The sequence below is a fragment of the Triticum urartu genome, chromosome 7 (genome assembly GCF_003073215.2).
Source record: "Triticum urartu cultivar G1812 chromosome 7, Tu2.1, whole genome shotgun sequence".
Lineage (NCBI taxonomy): Eukaryota > Viridiplantae > Streptophyta > Magnoliopsida > Poales > Poaceae > Triticum > Triticum urartu.
The window spans coordinates 668,928,322-668,946,035 of NC_053028.1; the positions used below are offsets into that span (position 1 = coordinate 668,928,322).

The 17,714-nt window shown below is 44.8% G+C and overlaps 1 protein-coding gene across 7 annotated transcripts; it reads left to right on the forward strand.

Moving 5' to 3' along the window:
- Positions 1–204: 204 nt before the first annotated feature.
- LOC125522355 (F-box protein At5g07610-like) lies at positions 205–8,164 on the forward strand. 7 transcript variants are annotated; one of them, XR_007289742.1, is made up of 4 exons: positions 205–351; positions 445–1,608; positions 5,493–6,443; positions 6,526–8,164. XR_007289742.1 is itself a non-coding variant. In XM_048687416.1 (3 exons), the coding sequence occupies exons 1-2, from the start codon at positions 320–322 to the stop codon at positions 1,574–1,576; spliced, it is 1,164 nt and encodes a 387-aa protein (XP_048543373.1). In that variant the 5' UTR covers positions 205–319; the 3' UTR covers positions 1,577–1,608; positions 5,493–8,164. The 7 variants fall into 7 exon arrangements, 3 of the variants coding, with proteins under 3 accessions (XP_048543373.1, XP_048543376.1, XP_048543374.1); XR_007289739.1 differs by having other exon boundaries at positions 5,493–5,575; positions 6,279–8,164; XR_007289741.1 differs by having other exon boundaries at positions 5,501–5,575; positions 6,279–8,164.
- The last annotated feature ends 9,550 nt before the right edge of the window (positions 8,165–17,714 follow it).

A 17,714-nucleotide genomic window follows, 5' to 3' on the forward strand; every position in this document is an offset into this window, starting at 1 on the left:
TTATTATTTTTGAAGGAGATTTTGAGGGGTAGTATTATTTTATTTTTATTTTTTGAGATCACTTTTATTTTATTTTATTTTATTGACTAGGAGAATTTTAGGAGTGGCACATTCGTGGAGTTGTGACACGGACGGTTTATAGCCCACGAACGTATTGCTGGCCCATTTCCAGTCGCGTCAGTTTCAATCCCCACTTCCCCTCCCCGTAGGTTTATCACTCCCCCCATTTCCCCTCCCCGCACTCGACTGCGCCGCCGGAGCTTTCTTCCGCCGCCGCGCCATGCCCACCCACCCAAGCTGATCGATCTCACCCAAGCTGATGGAGAACGGACGCGTATCAGCCCGGATCAGGTACGCAGAGCAGGCATCGCCATGAATCGTCGCGACCTTCCTCTCCCTTCTTCACCCGATCCCCTGAGACCTCTTCTCCATCTCTGTCTGCAGGTCGTCCTCTTCACCTCCCAGCGGCAGCGAGACGGCGGCCGAGAGACTCACCGACGACCTCCTTATCGAGATCCTCTCGCGCGTGCCCGCCAGGTCGCTCTGCCGCTTCCAGTGCGTCTCCAAGCACTGGCTCGGCCTCATCAACGACCGCAGCTACCGCCGGAAGCTGCCCCAGACCCTGGACGGCTTCTACGACGCGGGTCAATTGCTAGATTCAGGTGTTCCTTTCACCAATATCTTGGGAAGCCGCCATCTCACATATCCCGCCTTCCTGCCCGGCCGTCGGCTGGTCTTTCTCTTGGACTCCTGCCACAGCCTCCTTCTCTTCTCCTCATACGTTGCTGGCGACCATGGCGACGAGATACGGTACGTTGTGTGCAATCCCGCCACAGAGGAATGGGCTGAGTTGCCGGATTCCGGCTATTCCGGTGATGCGTCTAGTATAAACTTGTGTTTTGATCCAGCCGTGTCCCCCCATTTCTATGTGTTTTGTTTGCCGGTCGTGGAGGTGGAGGACCAACATGGCTTCTGTATTACCGGAGTGCATGTCTATTCATCTGAAACCGGGAGTTGGGTTCATAAGGAGAAGAGATGGAGCGGCAATATTGATGTCGGTTATGATCCGTCATTTATCTATCTTAATGTTTATCTGCATTTTTGCGCCATTGTTGATGATTCTGCCCGCCAGCTAGCTGCAGTGGACAAGGAGGGGGCAGCAAGGACTGACTTTCGTGTTCCTGATGATCTGGATGTTTGTTTTATTCAGCAGTCACAGGGCTGCCTGCATTATGCTGGTTTTGACAGAGGTGACAATGATGATGATGTTGATCAACTGCTAGTTTATGTTCTTAAAGACTATGACAGCAAAGAATGGATACTGAAGCATAGCGTCGAAACTTCACATGTGTTTGGAGGGCGACACGCAGTCAGCCTTTATGAGGACTTTGATTGGATTGCAATTCATCCAGAATGTAACTTGATCTTCTTCACTCTGGCCTGGGAGGATATCACATTCATGTGCTATGATATGGATCATGGACAAGTTAAAGTGATCTGCAATCTTGAAGAGAGCAAGCCACCATATTTTCCATATGTGCCACTATATGAAGAGTTACAATCGTTGCACAAGTGACGTCTTATTCGTGCTATGGAGCAGCGGGCATGGTATGTCTGCTTGAGTTATGTCCTCCTTTCTCTTATGTATGCATGCTTTTAAGTTTGGTGCAATGGTGGTTCATTCTGAGGGCACTGCGGCTCATTTCTCTCCGACTAGTTATTCAAAGTTTCAATTTAGCTTCTCTTGCGTGTACTTGTTTTGTCTCTGTATACCAATGGTTCTAGACAATGGGAGATGGTGATACACTTTGAATGATTACATTGTCACTTCTTTTGGTGCTATTTTTCTTGTCCTGTGTTTTAAATAGGTTATGTTATTAGCAGAAAATCACAGCCACAATGATGCTGTTGATAGGAAATGTTATAATGTTCATCCTGCTGTTAGACAGCTTTTGAACAAAATTGCTTCAGAAGACTAGGAAGTTATCCTATTTATTTGTGGGTTTTGTTCACATAGACATAGGTAGGTTTAAAGAGATTAAAATGAGCAATGCCGAGCACTTCCCATTTTAGTCTTGCATATAATGGTGCACATACACTCCAGTCCAATGCAACTTTCTGTGTTAATAAGATAGGTAATTTGACTTAATACTGAGGCGTTTGCCTACTGGGACGATGTTCAACTCTTTCCGGAGATTCATGCTGAGAAGCTCATGATTGAAACTAATTTCTTTAGCTGGTCAACCAATGGAAGGCTAGTATTTCGAGCAGAGCTCCAATCTTACTTGTTCTTATGCACATTCAGGAGCTTACTAGGGTGTTTTCTTCTTTTGATTTAGTTCATGTAAACCAAGAAGTCAGTGTGGCAGCTCACCAAACCGCTAAATAATCTTCTCGTACTGGTCCTTTGTGTTTCTGATCTCTCAGCCCCTGGTGTTCCTTGCACCCTGTATTCAGCAAGATTGTAAACTTGCCAACCTATCAATATAAACTTAGTCTAGGAAATGAGAAAATACTTGGTACTTGTTGAGACTGCGCGGGATCTAAAGCTAATTTCAGACATTGTTCTATGGAAAGTTAAAACAAATCAAAGCTATTGATCCAATAGGATTGTATGAAGTTGCTGCATGAAAGATATGCGTGCCTGTACTTTTTAGTTGTTAGCTAGCCCATGTCAAACAATTGGTACAGTTAGAGTATTTATAGTGAAAAATTACTTGCAATATAAGTTCTTTCTGTTATCAGCACATGACATACCTCCGGAAAGTGTTGTTATCTGCTTGATTTCTCTGAATAGGCTGATCAATTCATCTGCAACACAAATATAGTCCATGGTTATGAATAGGCCGACATCAAAGAGGAAAAGAACCAAAAGAAGCACATAGATGCACATGGGGAAAGCCAATTAGTTTCTCTGATTCAAATTCTGGTCAACAACACAAACAAATTTTGAGCTAGAAACCCAACTGGTTTCAGTTTGAGAAAAGGACCTTGAAATGATTATATATTATGCTAAAACATTGCAATATCAGCCTTCTTTTTTATGTATGCTGTCAGTGGTGCTCAAACAAAATAGGGGAGCCCTTTCTTTTTTATGGATGTCCTTGGCCTCTGCTGTTTTGTCATGTTGCGGATGGTCAATGCTACGGGGTATTTTTAGATATATTACTTTATACCTTATGCTCTGGAGTTTATGAATAAATCAAATAGCGCACATGCCGCCCATATCAACATGGATTAGTGACCTATGCCTTTGTTAAATATAACTGTATATGTTATGCATAATCATATCCAATGGTATATTTCCAACCAAACACAAATAATTTGGATATTTGGTCTGAGGGCGTCGGCGTCTTATGCCTCTGTTGCTCGAACGTATTTATTTAGCTGGTTTCCTGCATGCAGAGAAAATCAAATGAATATGACTGACAAGTTAAAGCAAATAGTACAAAACAGAAATAATAAGGTGATCACATGATGTGTGGTTCCTTGTTTTTTGTAAAAAAAAAGGGTTCCATATTTATGATTCTTTGGGAAAGTTGGAAAAAAAAGGAAAGAATTGCAAGTCAAAGGAGGATATATTAGAAAATAGTGAGATAAAACCACCTTGTTTTGCTAATCATATCATTTTCAGCAAGGAAGGGAAGCTAAAATATTCATGTTCCACAAAACACAATAACAAAAATTAATAATTGTTCCATGTCTGATGTTAACCTCTATGGCAATCTATTTGCTTGGCTATATCCCTAAAGAAAAACAGGGGGGGGGGGGTTATAAAGAGTGGATTTAATTGACTCAAAAAGAAGCAACAGGAGGATATAAACACAATGAACACACCCCACCTCTGTATGACTAGGATGCACACAACCAGCAATACACACACACACACACACACACACACACACAAAGAATCGGGCTGACAAAGAGCAAAGTTATACAAGAACGTAGCTATGCCTAGGCGGAGGGGAAAAAGCTCGAAGCTATCAAAACAATGATTGACGAACTAAAGCAACAACCATCAACACCAGCCATCTTTTGGACAACACAAGGACAATTGTAAACGTTTTCCAGCAGCAACACCTCCAAGAAGGGAACGGCAATCATAGGCCACATCGCTGGATTTTGACCTTCGAAGTCCACGTCCTAGGTTTTCACCCTGAAGATCAAGTCCAAGCAACTTTGAGCAATGCATTCAACAAATAATCGACCCAAAAACACTGCCATTGCCTGGTATAGCCCACTAGGGTCAGACCTGGGTTTTCACGTCGAAACTTGAGATTACGTACTCGAGAAGCACCACCAAATTGAAGTCATCCTATGTCGTCGCCGCCACTTTCCACGATCCTAGTAGCTACATGCGTGCACCATCTTAACGTGAGAAGCCACACAAGTGATGACCATGCCCGCACAAGCAGGTAGTCAAACCATGACAAGAGTTGGTTACCACCAAAGATCCGAACAACGAAGGTCGTTTCATACATACAACGAAGATTGATGAGGGACAAAGGTCACCGACACTGCCAAACTTCCAATTCGGGACACTCCGACAGCCCCGCACCTTCCTCATGAGTGACGGTCGATGGCAGATCTACATAGCACAAATTAATTAGCTAGAGCTATAATAACGTTTACATCACATTTATCATAGCCTCACATCAGCTATCATATAAACATTTTTTAGTTGTTAGCTGGCCCAGGTCAAGCAATTGGTACAGTTAGAACATTCATAGTGAAAACTTACTTTTCCGTCATCAGCACATGACGTACCTCCGGAAAGTGTTGTTATCTTCTCGTTTCTCTGAGTAGGCCGATGAATTCATCTGCAACACACATAGTCCATGGTTATGAATAGGCCGACATTAAAGAAGAAAAGAACAAAAGAAGCACATGGGGAAACCCTATTAGTTGACAAAATTATTCTAGTCTATTTCACTACTTTGTAGATGTTGAATTGTGGCCTTGAAAGGTAGGGTTTGGATGGCTGGAGATGCTTAAAAGATTTAAAAAAGAGTGAGTTGTGCATTTAGTGGATTCGCAGCTGCTGTTCTATGGAATGCTCAGTGGGATGTGTGAATTTTTGGTTAGATTTTACCGCCAGGTTGAATAGCGCGTCGAATGTTTTCCATCTACTAATTTTGTCCTAATAATTATGCAGGCTTGTCTTGTGTATGTTATGGTCGAGCTTGTGCTTGGATTATAAATATGTCATTTTTTGCTCTGAAAGTAAAGATACTTTGATTTAATTTGTGCCCATAATACATAGTATTTTAACGATAAGATGTATGACACATGCTGCAGATTTTGAATGAATGTTCCGTTGCAACCATTCTTGGCCTCAATTGTTCTTAAGTTGTTTTATTGTTCCACCAATTTTGTTTGTGCAAAATCTATCAGCCAAAAATTTGCTTCTGTTTTTTTGAACCATTGGGTCCTATAATGTTTGTTTACATAAAACGATTTTGACTCGTGTGCAATTCACTTGCATTTTACAGGTCTACAGTTATTTTGTAGGCACAGACGAGTACTGCATTGAGGAACCAGCGAAGAAAAAAAAGCACATATGTACAGATTCGAGGTAGGCTTATCATTTTCTTCTTCCAATCCATTTATCTTGAGATCATTTCGCACAAAAGGCATACATGAAGACAGTCGTGGAACAAATAATATCTATTTACTTTTGCCCATAAAATCCATATACAACGGCTATAATACCTGCTGTCTGCAGTACAGTTTATCCTGTGCCAAAGCTTGTTAGGTGATTTCGATTTACTATATAAGTTTTTTTTTTTGGTTTCTTTCCTTGAGGTCAGTGCTTATTGCACACTTTTATGTCATGTCTCAAAGAAAGGTGTGGAAACATGCATTTTTTGGACATGATATTCCTGTCAAATGCTTCCTATAGACTATGCATCATGCTTAGATGATTCTTCTGTTCAGTACCAGAAGAGCACAAGTAGATCGAGTTGTTGCATGCTTGAACCAGCCACACCAAGCCTGAGTTCAGTCAAACCATCAAGAGGTACCAAAATGAATCCGTGCATGATTAAAATTAGTATTGAAAGGTCTTTAATCTGCCAATAAATGGTTTCCTTATTTATACCTCCAAACATGGGTCCACAGCCTAATGAAATTGCAGTTTCTACATGCAAAGAGGAATATTCCACTGTATAAATGGTTCTAGAACTATTAGCTGTAATGCATTATGAGGTACAACCTTAGTTTTAAACATTTTGCATACTAACAGATATGTATTGCAATTTTAATTTGCGTCCCTGCAGCAATTTTACTATTCTTTGTCTTTTACTATGCGGATCCGCGGCACCGTGAGAGAGGTAACGCCGGCCGGCGCTTCACCACTGGCTATTGTTTGGCGGCGGCAAGGAGAAGGGCGCCGAGGATGTGCTGCTCTGTGCACGGCCGTCGAAGTACAACATCGCTATGATGTTTGTGGTTTCTCTATTTTTCCTCCTATTGCCTGTTCCCAGTTTTACAAACTGTTAAGTTGGTGCTTGATTTCGCTTTCAGATTTTTCTGTGGCTTTCTCCATTAGCATGTTTCTCCTCAAGGACCATATTAATCTGGCTGGCGTTTGCACATGTGATTTTGGTTGAGGTATGTGCAAGGTCATCCCCCTCTAGACTGTAATTTGTCTGTAGGTTTTTGGTAGATTTTACTTATCGGGGGCTAAGGCAGTGGTGATGCCGCAGGTTGACCGTTTGTGTACTACGAGAGGTGCCACAATTATTTTCATTCTGGCTCATGTAGTTCAAATCAGTTTTCATATGAAAGAAATTTAAGCTATATATGCATGGTATTTGGTAATACTTTAACTGCAGCTTAGGATACAAACGCAATTACATTAATCAGTTGTTAAACAGGCTACTGGCATGCTGCCTCTTCCTCTTTATTTATTTATTTTTTTGCGAAAAATGCTGCCTCTTCCTCTGATGCAATGAACACGAGGGAAGTCGCCAACGCATTCCGGCTCTTCCGGTGAGGTGTCTACTATAAGCTTGTGTTTTGATCCAGCCGTGTCCCTCTATTTCCATGTGTTTTTGTTGCCGGCCGTGGAGGTGGAGGACCAACATGACTTCTGTCTTACCGGAGTGCATGTCTATTCATCTGAAGCCGGGAGTTGGATTCATAAGGAGAAGAGATGGAGTGGCAATATTGAAGTCACTACTGATCGCCTTGATCGGTCAACTATCTATCTTAATGGTTATCTGCATTTCTGCGTCACTGTTGATGGTTCTGACCGTTGTGGACAAGGAGGAGGGGGAGCAAGGACTAACTTTCGTGTTCCTGATGGTTTGGATGTTGGTTTTATTCAGCAGTCAGAGGGCTGCCTGCATTATGCTGGTTTTGACACAGATGGCAATGATGATGATGATGTTGTTCAACTGCTAGTTTATGTTCTTAAAGACTATGACAGCAAAGAATGGATACTGAAGCATAGCGTTGAAACTTCGCATGTGTTTGGAGGGCGATACATAGAAGACCTTGATGAGGAATTTAATTGGATTGCAATTCATCCGGAATGTAACTTGATCTTCTTCACTGTGGGCCAGGATATCACATTCATGTGCTATGATGATGTTGTTCAACTGCTAGTTTATGTTCTTAAAGACTATGACAGCAAAGAATGGATACTGAAGCATAGCGTTGAAACTTCGCATGTGTTTGGAGGGCGACACATAGAAGACCTTGAAGAGGAATTTAATTGGATTGCAATTCATCTGGAATTTAACTTGATCTTCTTCACTGTGGGCCAGGATATCACATTCGTGTGCTGTGATATGGATCGTCGACAAGTCAAAGTGATATGCAATCTTGAAAAAGGCAAGCTGCCATATTTTCCATATGTGCCGCTATATGAAGAGCTACAATCGTTGCACAAGTGATGTCTTATTCATGCTATGGAGCAGGGGGCATGGTATGTCTGCTTGAATTTGGTCCTCCTTCCTCTAATGTATGCGTGTTTTTAAGTTTGGAGCAATGGTGGTTCGTTCTGGGGCTGCGGCTGATTTCTCTTAGACTAGTTATTCAAAGTTTAAATGTATTTTTTTGGCTGTACAAGTGTTGTCTCTGTATTACCAGTGGTTCTGAACGGCAGGAGGTGGTGATACACTTTGGATGATTGCATTGTCACTTTCTTTTGGTGCTATTTCCTTGTCCTGTGTTTTAAATAGGTTGTGTTGTTAGCTGAACATCACAGCTACAATGCTGCTGTTAATAGGAAATATTGTGGATCATAATGTTCATCATGTTGTTAGACAACTTTCGACACAAAATTGCTCAGAAGACTAGGAAGTCATCTTTATCTGTGGGTCTTGTTCACATAGTAGTTTAAAAAAGTTTAAACTAAGCGATGTCAAGTACTTTCCTTGTTAGTCTTGCCTATAATGGTGCACATACACTCTACTCCAATGCGACTTTAATTGTGTTAATAAGAGAGGTAATTCGACTTGCTGCTGAGGCATTTGCTGGTCAAATCTGTTGGGAAATTCATGCTGGGAAGGTCATTGAAACTAATTTCTTTATCTGGTCAACCTTTGGTAGGCTAGTACTTCGAGCTGGGCTGGAATATGGTATGAGCCAATATGGCAGCTCGCCAAACTGCTAAATAATCTTTCCCAGGCCCTGACGTTCCTTGCACACTGTATTCAGCAAGATTGTAACATTACCAACCTATCAATATAAACTTAAATTTCTAAGATGTAGTTCTAGAAAATGATGAAATCTATATACTTATTGAGATTACACGGGGTCTAAAGTTCATTTCAGATATTATTCTATGGAAAGTTAGAACAAAGTAAAGCTATCGATGTAGGATTGTATCAGGCTGGTTACTAAACATATACTGTTTTGGCACGAAAAAGAGACATGCATGTTCATAGTATTTAGTACTTGGCTATCGCAGGTCAAATGATTGGTGCAGTCGCAATGTAAGTTATTTCCATTATCAGAAGTTGTTCGAAATCCACAAGGTGGATGAGGAGGTATTTCCGCTGCTCACCATGAAGGACCTCAAGGACATGGGCATCAGTGCCATTTGGTCGTACGTGGAGCTCAGGAGCAGCTGTTTCCCGAGTTGGGTGAGAGCTCCGAGCTTTTTGTTTCTTCTCCCGTGGAAGGAAGGTGGCTCTCGAAGGCGGCCAGGGTGATCCTCATCAACTCCTCGCTATCCAGCCTCCTCTGGTTCCTCATGTCTTCTACAGCCTCCATGAGACTCTCCATCAGGAGATCGTCAAGTACCAGTCTAGGTTTCTTTGGGCAGGCGAGGGCGAGAAGCAGAAATACCATATAGTGAGCTGGCCCGACATTTGCAAACCCAAGGACCAGGGAGGTCTTGGGATCTTGTCATCTAGCGCATGAACATTGTTCTCCTGACCCGATGGCTCTGGCGAATCGCCAATGGGGAGGGAGGACTCTGGCTAACCATCATCAGGAATAAGTACCTTCCGGGCCAACCCCTTGCTTTCTGCCAGCGTTCTGGCGGCTCCCAGTTCTGGCAGGCTGTGATCTAGCTACTGCCTGTGCTCCGCATCGACACGTCCATTTCGGTTGGCTCCGGGTCCTCGACCCTGTTTTGGTTCGATCGTTGGGTGGGGGACTCCCCCCTCGCCGCGCGATTCCCGAAACTATTCTCCATAGCGGTTGACCCTCGGGTCTCTGTCGAGATGGCCCTTATTGACTTAGGGCGTCTTGCTTTCCGGCGTCCCTCAGCCCCCTCGAGGTGGCCGCCTAGGACTCCCTCCTCCAGGACATCGCCCTTCTGTCAATGGATGTCGAGGGCGCCCCTGACTCCATCTCTTGGCGACTGGAGTCCACCGGCCGCTTCTCTACTAAGTCCTTATACTCGTCCATCGCTCCTTCGTCGGCCCCTGAACCCTTTAGCCTGATTTGGGACATCCGTCTTCCTTTGAAGATCAGGATCTTCTTGTGGCAGTGGATTCGGGGACGCCTACCCTTTGGGGTAGAGGTCCTCAAGCGTAATGGCCCAGGAGACGGGATGTGCCCCCTTTGTGGCACGGTGGAGGATGCTAATCACATCTTCTTCTCCCGCTCCACGGCCAGTTCCTGTGTTCTTGCTTTCGCGAGATGGTCGATGGACAGTGGTGCAACACCAACTTCCCGGACCTGCTTCCCGAGATCCACGCCGGCGCCCCCCGCCACCGCCATATTAGATGGTTGTGCGTTGGGGTCCTCGCTTGGACGCTTTGGACCATCCGCAACAAGCTTGTTCTTCACAAAGTGCCTCTTCGACATGCGAGTGACGCGATCTTTAAAATGTGTGGTTACCCGCAGCTTTGGCGGCCGCTTAGCCGCCCACAGGACCGGGACGCCATCAACACCCTCCTCGCCGACCTTCGCTCGATGGCCTTCCGCGTGGCGCCCCCGTTGCCGCCCCCTCCTCCGGAGCCCGATTAGGCCTGCTGTTTCGGGCTGCTGTGCTTGTGTTTGTGTTTTGATTTCAGGGCTTGTTGAGCTGTGCCCTCAACATTAACCCCATTTGATACTTGCTGTGTTCGTGGACCTTGTGTGTGTGTGTGTGAACCTTGTTGGATGCTTGGGCGGTTTGCTTTATATATAAAGCGGGGTGAAAGCCTTTTTGGGTAAAACGCCTTATGTTTAGTTACGGAGGTGGTAGTAGCGGCATTAACAAATGGTGATTTTAGCAATCCTAGTGTGTTGGCATGGAGACATGAACGAGATTCTTCTTATTCATCCTAAATAGTGAAGGAAATATGCCCTAGAGGCAATAATAAAGTTATTATTTATTTCCTCGTATCATGATAAATGTTTATTATTCATGCTAGAATTGTATTAATCGGAAACATAATACATGTGTGAATACATAGACAAACATAATGTCACTAATATGCCTCTACTTGACTAGCTCGTTAATCAAAGATGGTTGAGTTTCCTAGCCATAGACATGAGTTATCATTTGATTAACAGGATCACATCATTAGGAGAATGATGTGATTGACTTGACCCATCCCGTTAGCTTAGCACTTGATCGTTTAGTATGTTGTTATTGCTTTCTTCATGACCTATACATGTTCCTATGACTATGAGATTATGCAACTCCCGTTTACCGGAGGAACACTTTGTGTGCAACCAAACGTCACAACGTAACTGGGTGATTATAAAGGTGCTCTACAGGTGTCTCCGAAGGTACTTGTTGGGTTGGCGTATTTCGAGATTAGGATTTGTCACTCCGATTGTCGGAGAGGTGTCTTTGGGCCCATTCGATAATACACATCACTATAAGCCTTGCAAGCATTGTAACTAATGAGTTAGTTGTGGGATGATGTATTACAGAACGAGTAAAGAGACCTACCGGTAACGAGATTGAACTAGGTATTGAGATACCGACGATCGAGTCTCGGGCAAGTAACACACCGATGACAAAGGGAACAACGTAGGTTGTTATGCGGTTTGACCGATAAAGATCTTCGTAGAATATGTAGGAGCCAATATGAGCATCCAGGTTCCGCTATTGGTTATTGACCGGAGACATGTCTCGGTCATGTCTACATAGTTCTCGAACCCGTAGGGTCCGCACGCTTAAAGTTTCGGTGACGTTTGTATTATGAGTTTTTGTGTTTTGATGTAATGAAGGTAGTTCGGAGTCCCAAATATGATCACGGACATGACAAGGAGTCTCGAAATGGTCGAGACGTAAAGATCGATATATTGGACGACTATGTTTGGACACCGGAATGGTTTCGGGGAGTTTCGGACATATACCGGAGTACCGGGGGGTTACCGGAACCCCCCGGGGAGACTAATGGGCATATTGGGCCCTAGTGGAGAAGAGGAGGGGTGGCCAAGGGCAGCCGTGCGCTCCCTTCCTCCCAGTCCGAATTGGACAAGGAGGGGGGGGGGCGCCCCCCTTTCCTTCCCCTCTCTCTCTCTCTCCTTCCCTCTCCTCTCCTACTCCTACTTGGAAGGGGGGAGTCCTACTCCCGATGGGAGTAGGACTCCTCATGTGGCGCGCCTAGGGAGGCCGGCCCCCTCCCCCTCCTCCACTCCTTTATATACGGGGAGGGGGGCATCCCTTGGAGACACAACAATTGATCTCTTGATCTCTTAGCCGTGTGCGGTGCCCCCCTCCACCATATTCCACCTCGATCATATCATAGCGGTGCTTAGGCGAAGCCCTGCGTCGGTAGCAACATCATCACCGTCATCACGCCGTCGTGTTGACGGAACTCACCCGTGAAGCTCTGCTGGATCGGAGTTCGCGGGACGTCATCGAGCTAAACGTGTGCTGAACTCGGAGGTGCCATGCGTTCGGTACTTGGATCGGTCGGATCGTGAAGACGTACGACTACATCAACCGCGTTGTGCTAACGCTTCCGCTTTCGGTCTACGAGGGTACATGGACACACTCTCCCCTCTCGTTGCTATGCATCACCATGATCCTGTGTGTGCGTAGGATTTTTTTTGAAATTACCACGTTCTCCAACAGTGGCATCCGAGCCTGGTTTTATGCGTAGATGTTATATGCACGAGTAGAACACAAGTGAGTTGTGGGCGATACAAGTAATACTGCTTACCAGCATGTCATACTTTGGTTCGGCAGTATTGTTGCATGAAGCGGCCCGGACCGACATTACGCGTACACTTACGCGAGACTGGTTCTACCGACGTGCTTTGCACACAGGTGGCTGGCGGGTGTCAATTTCTCCAACTTTAGTTGAACCGAGCGTGGCTACGCCCAGTCCTTGAGAAGGTTAAAACAACACTAACTTGACGAACTATCGTTGTGGTTTTGATGCGTAGGCAAGAACGATTCTTTCTCAGCCCGTAGCAGCCACGTAAAACTTGCAACAACAAAGTAGAGGACGTCTAACTTGTTTTTGCAGGGCATGTTGTGATGTGATATGGTCAAGACATGATGCTATATTTTATTGTATGAGATGATCATGTTTTGTAACCGAGTTATCGGCAACTGGCAGGAGCCATATGGTTGTCGCTTTATTGTATGCAATGCAATCGCCCTGTAATGCTTTACTTTATTACTAAGTGGTAGCGATAGTCGTAGAAGCAATAGTTGGCGAGACGACAACGATGCTACGATGGAGATCAAGGTGTCGCGCAAGTGACGATGGTGATCATGACGGTGCTTCGGAGATGGAGATCACAAGCACAAGATGATGATGGCCATATCATATCATTTATATTGATTGCATGTGATGTTTATCTTTTATGCATCTTATTTTGCTTAGATCGACGGTATCATTATAAGATGACCTCTCACTAAATTTCAAGGTATAAGTGTTCTCCCTGAGTATGCACTGCTGCGAAAATTCTTCGTGCTGAGACACCACGAGATGATCGGGTGTGATAGGCTCTATGTTCAAATACAATGGGTGCAAAACTGTTGCACACGTGGAATACTCAGGTTAAACTTGATGAGCCTAGCATATGCAGATATGGACTCGAAACACTGAGACCGAAAGGTCGAGCGTGAATCATATAGTAGATATGATCAACATAGTGATGTTCACCATTGAAACTACTCCATCTCATGTGATGATCGGACATGGTTTAGTTGATATGGATCACGTGATCACTTAGAGGATTAGAGGGATGTCTATCTGAGTGGGAGTTCTTTAATAACTTGATTAACTGAACTTTAATTTATCATGAACTTAGTACCCGATAGTATTTTGCATGTCTATATTGTTGTAGATAGATGGCCGTGCTGTTGTTCCGTTGAATTTTAATGCGTTCCTTGAGAAAACAAAGTTGAAAGATGATGGTAGCAATTACACGGACTGGGTCCGTAACTTGAGGATTATCCTCATTGCTGCACAGAAGAATTACGTCCTGGAAGCACCACTAGGTGCCAAACCTGCTGCAGGAGCAACACCAGATGTTATGGACGTCTGGCAGAGTAAAGCGGATGACTATGTTGGGGAACGCAGTAATTTCAAAAAAAATTCCTACGCACACGCAAGATCATGGTGATGCATAGCAACGAGAGGGGAGAGTGTTGTCCATGTACCCTCATAGACCGAAAGCGGAAGCGTTAGCACAATGCGGTTGATGTAGTCGTACGTCTTCACGATCCGACCAATCAAGTACCGAACGTACGGTACCTCCGAGTTCAGCACACGTTCAGCCCGATGACATCCCTCAAACTCCGATCCTGCCGAGTGTTGAGGGAGAGTTTCGTCAGCACGACGGCGTGGTGATGATGTTGATGTTCTACCGACGCAGGGCTTCGCCTAAGCACCGCTACAGTATTATCGAGGTGGACTATAGTGGAGGGGGCACCGCACACGGCTAAGAGATCCAAGGGATCAATTGTTGTGTCTATGGGGTGCCCCCTGCCCCCGTATATAAAGGAGCAAGGGGGGAGGCGGCCGGCCTAGGAGGAGGGCGCGCCAAGGGGGGAGTCCTACTCCCACCGGGAGTAGGACTCCTCCTTCCCTTGTTGGAGTAGGGGAGAAGGAAAGAGGGGGAGAGGAACAAGGAAAAGGGGGCTGCACCCCTTGTCCAATTCGGACCAGAGGGGGGGCGCGCGCCTCCTTCCTTTTGGCCTCTCTCCTCTATTCCCGTATGGCCAAATAAGACCCATATACTCCGCGGCGAATTCCCGTAACTCTCCGGTACTCCGAAAAATACCCAAATCACTCGGAACCTTTCCGATGTCCAAATATAGTCGTCCAATATATCGATCTTTACGTATCGATCATTTCGAGACTCCTCGTCATGTCCCCGATCTCATCCGGGACTCCGAACTCCTTCGGTACATCAAAACTCATAAACTCATAATATAATTGTCATCGAAACCTTAAGCGTGCGGACCCTATGGGTTCGAGAACAATGTAGACATGACCGAGACACGTCTTCGGTCAATAACCAATAGCGGAACCTGGATGCTCATATTGGCTCCTACATATTCTACGAAGATCTTTATCGGTCAGACCGCATAACAACATACGTTGTTCCCTTTGTCATCGGTATGTTACTTGCCCGAGATTCGATCGCCGGTATCTTAATACCTAGTTCAATCTCGTTACCGGCAAGTCTCTTTACTCGTTCCGTAATACATCATCCTGCAACTATCTCATTAGTTGCAATGCTTGCAAGGCTTAAGTGATGTGCATTACCGAGAGGGCCCAGAGATACCTCTCCGACAATCGGAGTGACAAATCCTAATCTCGAAATACGCCAACCCAACAAGTACCTTCGGAGACACCTGTAGAGCACCTTTATAATCACCCAGTTACGTTGTGACGTTTGGTAGCACACAAAGTGTTCCTCCGGTAAACGGGAGTTGCATAATCTCATAGTTATAGGAACATGTATAAGTCACGAAGAAAGTAATAGCAACAAACTAAACGATCAAGTGCTAAGCTAACGGAATGGGTCAAGTCAATCACATAATTCTCCTAATGATGTGATCCCGTTAATCAAATGACAACTCATGTCTATGGTTAGGAAACATAACCATCTTTGATCAACGAGCTAGTCAAGTAGAGGCATACTAGTGACACTCTGTTTGTCTATGTATTCACACATGTATTATGTTTCCGGTTAATACAATTCTTGCATGAATAATAAACATTTATCATGATATAAGGAAATAAATAATAACTTTTATATTGCATCTAGGGCATATTTCCTTCAGACTACTCAATAGTTTAGTGTGCCATGCTTTACGGCTTAGAACCGGGACTTCAACGATGTTTTGAACGTCATGGAGCATATGAGATGTTCCAGGAGTTGAAGTTAATATTTCAAGCAAATGCCTGGATTGAGAGATACGAAGTCTCCAATAAGTTCTACAGCTGCAAGATGGAGGAGAATAGTTCTGTCAGTGAGCATATACTCAGAATGTCTGGGTATAACAATCACTTGATTCAACTGGGAGTTAATCTTCCGGATGATAGTGTCATTGACAGAATTCTTCAATCACTGCCACCAAGCTACAAGAGATTTGTGATGAACTATAATATGCAAGGGATGGATAAGACAATTCCCGAGCTCTTCGCAATGCTAAAAGCTGCGGAGGTAGAAATCAAGAAGGAGCATCAAGTGTTGATGGTCAACAAGACCACTAGTTTCAAGAAAAAGGGCAAAGGGAAGAAGAAGGGGAACTTCGAAAAGAACAGCAAACAATTTGCTGCTCAAGAGAAGAAACCCAAGTCTGGACCTAAGCCTGAAACTGAGTGCTTCTACTGCAAGCAGACTGGTCACTGGAAGCGGAACTGCCCCAAGTATTTGGCGGATAAGAAGGATGGCAAGGTGAACAAAGGTATATGTGATATACATGTTATTAATGTGTACCTTACTAATGCTCGCAGTAGCACCTGGGTATTTGATACTGGTTCTGTTGCTAATATTTGCAACTCAAAACAGGGACTACAGATTAAGTGAAGATTGGCTAAGGACGAGGTGACGATGCGTGTGGGAAATGGTTCCAAAGTCGATGTGATCACAGTCGGCACGCTACCTCTACATCTACCTTCAGGATTAGTTTTAGACCTAAATAATTGTTATTTGGTGCCAGCTTTGAGCATGAACATTATATCTTGATCTTGTTTGATGCGAGACGGTTATTCATTTAAATCTGAGAATAATGGTTGTTCTATTTATATGAGTAATATCTTTTATGGTCATGCACCCTTGAAGATTGGTCTATTTTTTTAAATCTCGATAGTAGTGATACACATATTCATAATGTTGAAGCCAAAAGATGTAGAGTTGATAATGATAGTGCAACTTATTTGTGGCACTGCCGTTTGGGTCATATTGGCGTAAAGCGCATGAAGAAACTCCATACTGATGGACTTTTGGAATCACTTGGTACTTGCAAACTGTACCTCATGGGCAAGATGACTAAAATGCCGTTCTCCGGAACTATGGAGCGAGCAACTGATTTGTTGGAGATCATACATATTGATGTATGTGGTATTGGGGAACGTTGCAGAAAACAAAAATTTTCCTACGGTTTCACCAAGATCCATCTATGAGTTCATCTAGCAACGAGTGATTGGATGCATCTACATACCTTTGTAGATCACGAGTGGAAGCGTTCAAAGAACGGGGATGAGGAAGGCGTACTCGACGTGATCCAAATCACCGGAGATCCTAGCGCCGAACGGACGGCACCTCCGCATTCAACACACGTACGGTCAGCGTAACGTCTCCTTCTTCTTGATCCAGCAAGGGGAAAGGAGAGGTTGAGGGAGATGGCTCCAGTAGCAGCATGACGGCGTGGTGTTGATGGAGCTGCAGTACTCCGGCAGGGCTTCGCCAAGCACTATGGAGGAGGAGGAGGTGTTGGAGAGGGAGAGGGAGGCACCAAAGATCAAGGGTAAGAAGTCCTACATCTCCCCACTATATATAGGAGGGCCAAGGGGGGGGGGCGCCGGCCCTAGGAGATCTAATCTCCTAGGGGGGTGCGGCCAAGGGGAGGAATCCCTCCTCCCCAAGGCACCTAGGGGTGCCTTCCCCCTTTGGGACTCTTCCCTCCTTGAAACCCTAGGCGCATGGGCCTCTTGGGGCTGGTGCCCTTGGCCCATGTAGGCCAAGGCGCACCCCCTACAGCCCATGTGGCCCCCCGGGACAGGTGGCCCCACCCGGTGGACCCCCGGGACCCTTCCGGTGGTCCCGGTACAATACCGGTGACCCCGAAACTTGTCCCGATGCCCGAAATAGCACTTCCTATATATAATTATTTACCT

Excerpts from the sequence above, each read along its gene's own strand:
- LOC125522355 (XM_048687416.1), top strand. The coding sequence starts at position 320 with ATGGAGAACGGACGCGTATCAGCCCGGATCAG. Across the intron at positions 352-444 it reads CGCGTATCAGCCCGGATCAG|GTCGTCCTCTTCACCTCCCA; the intron begins GTACGCAGAGCA and ends CTCTGTCTGCAG.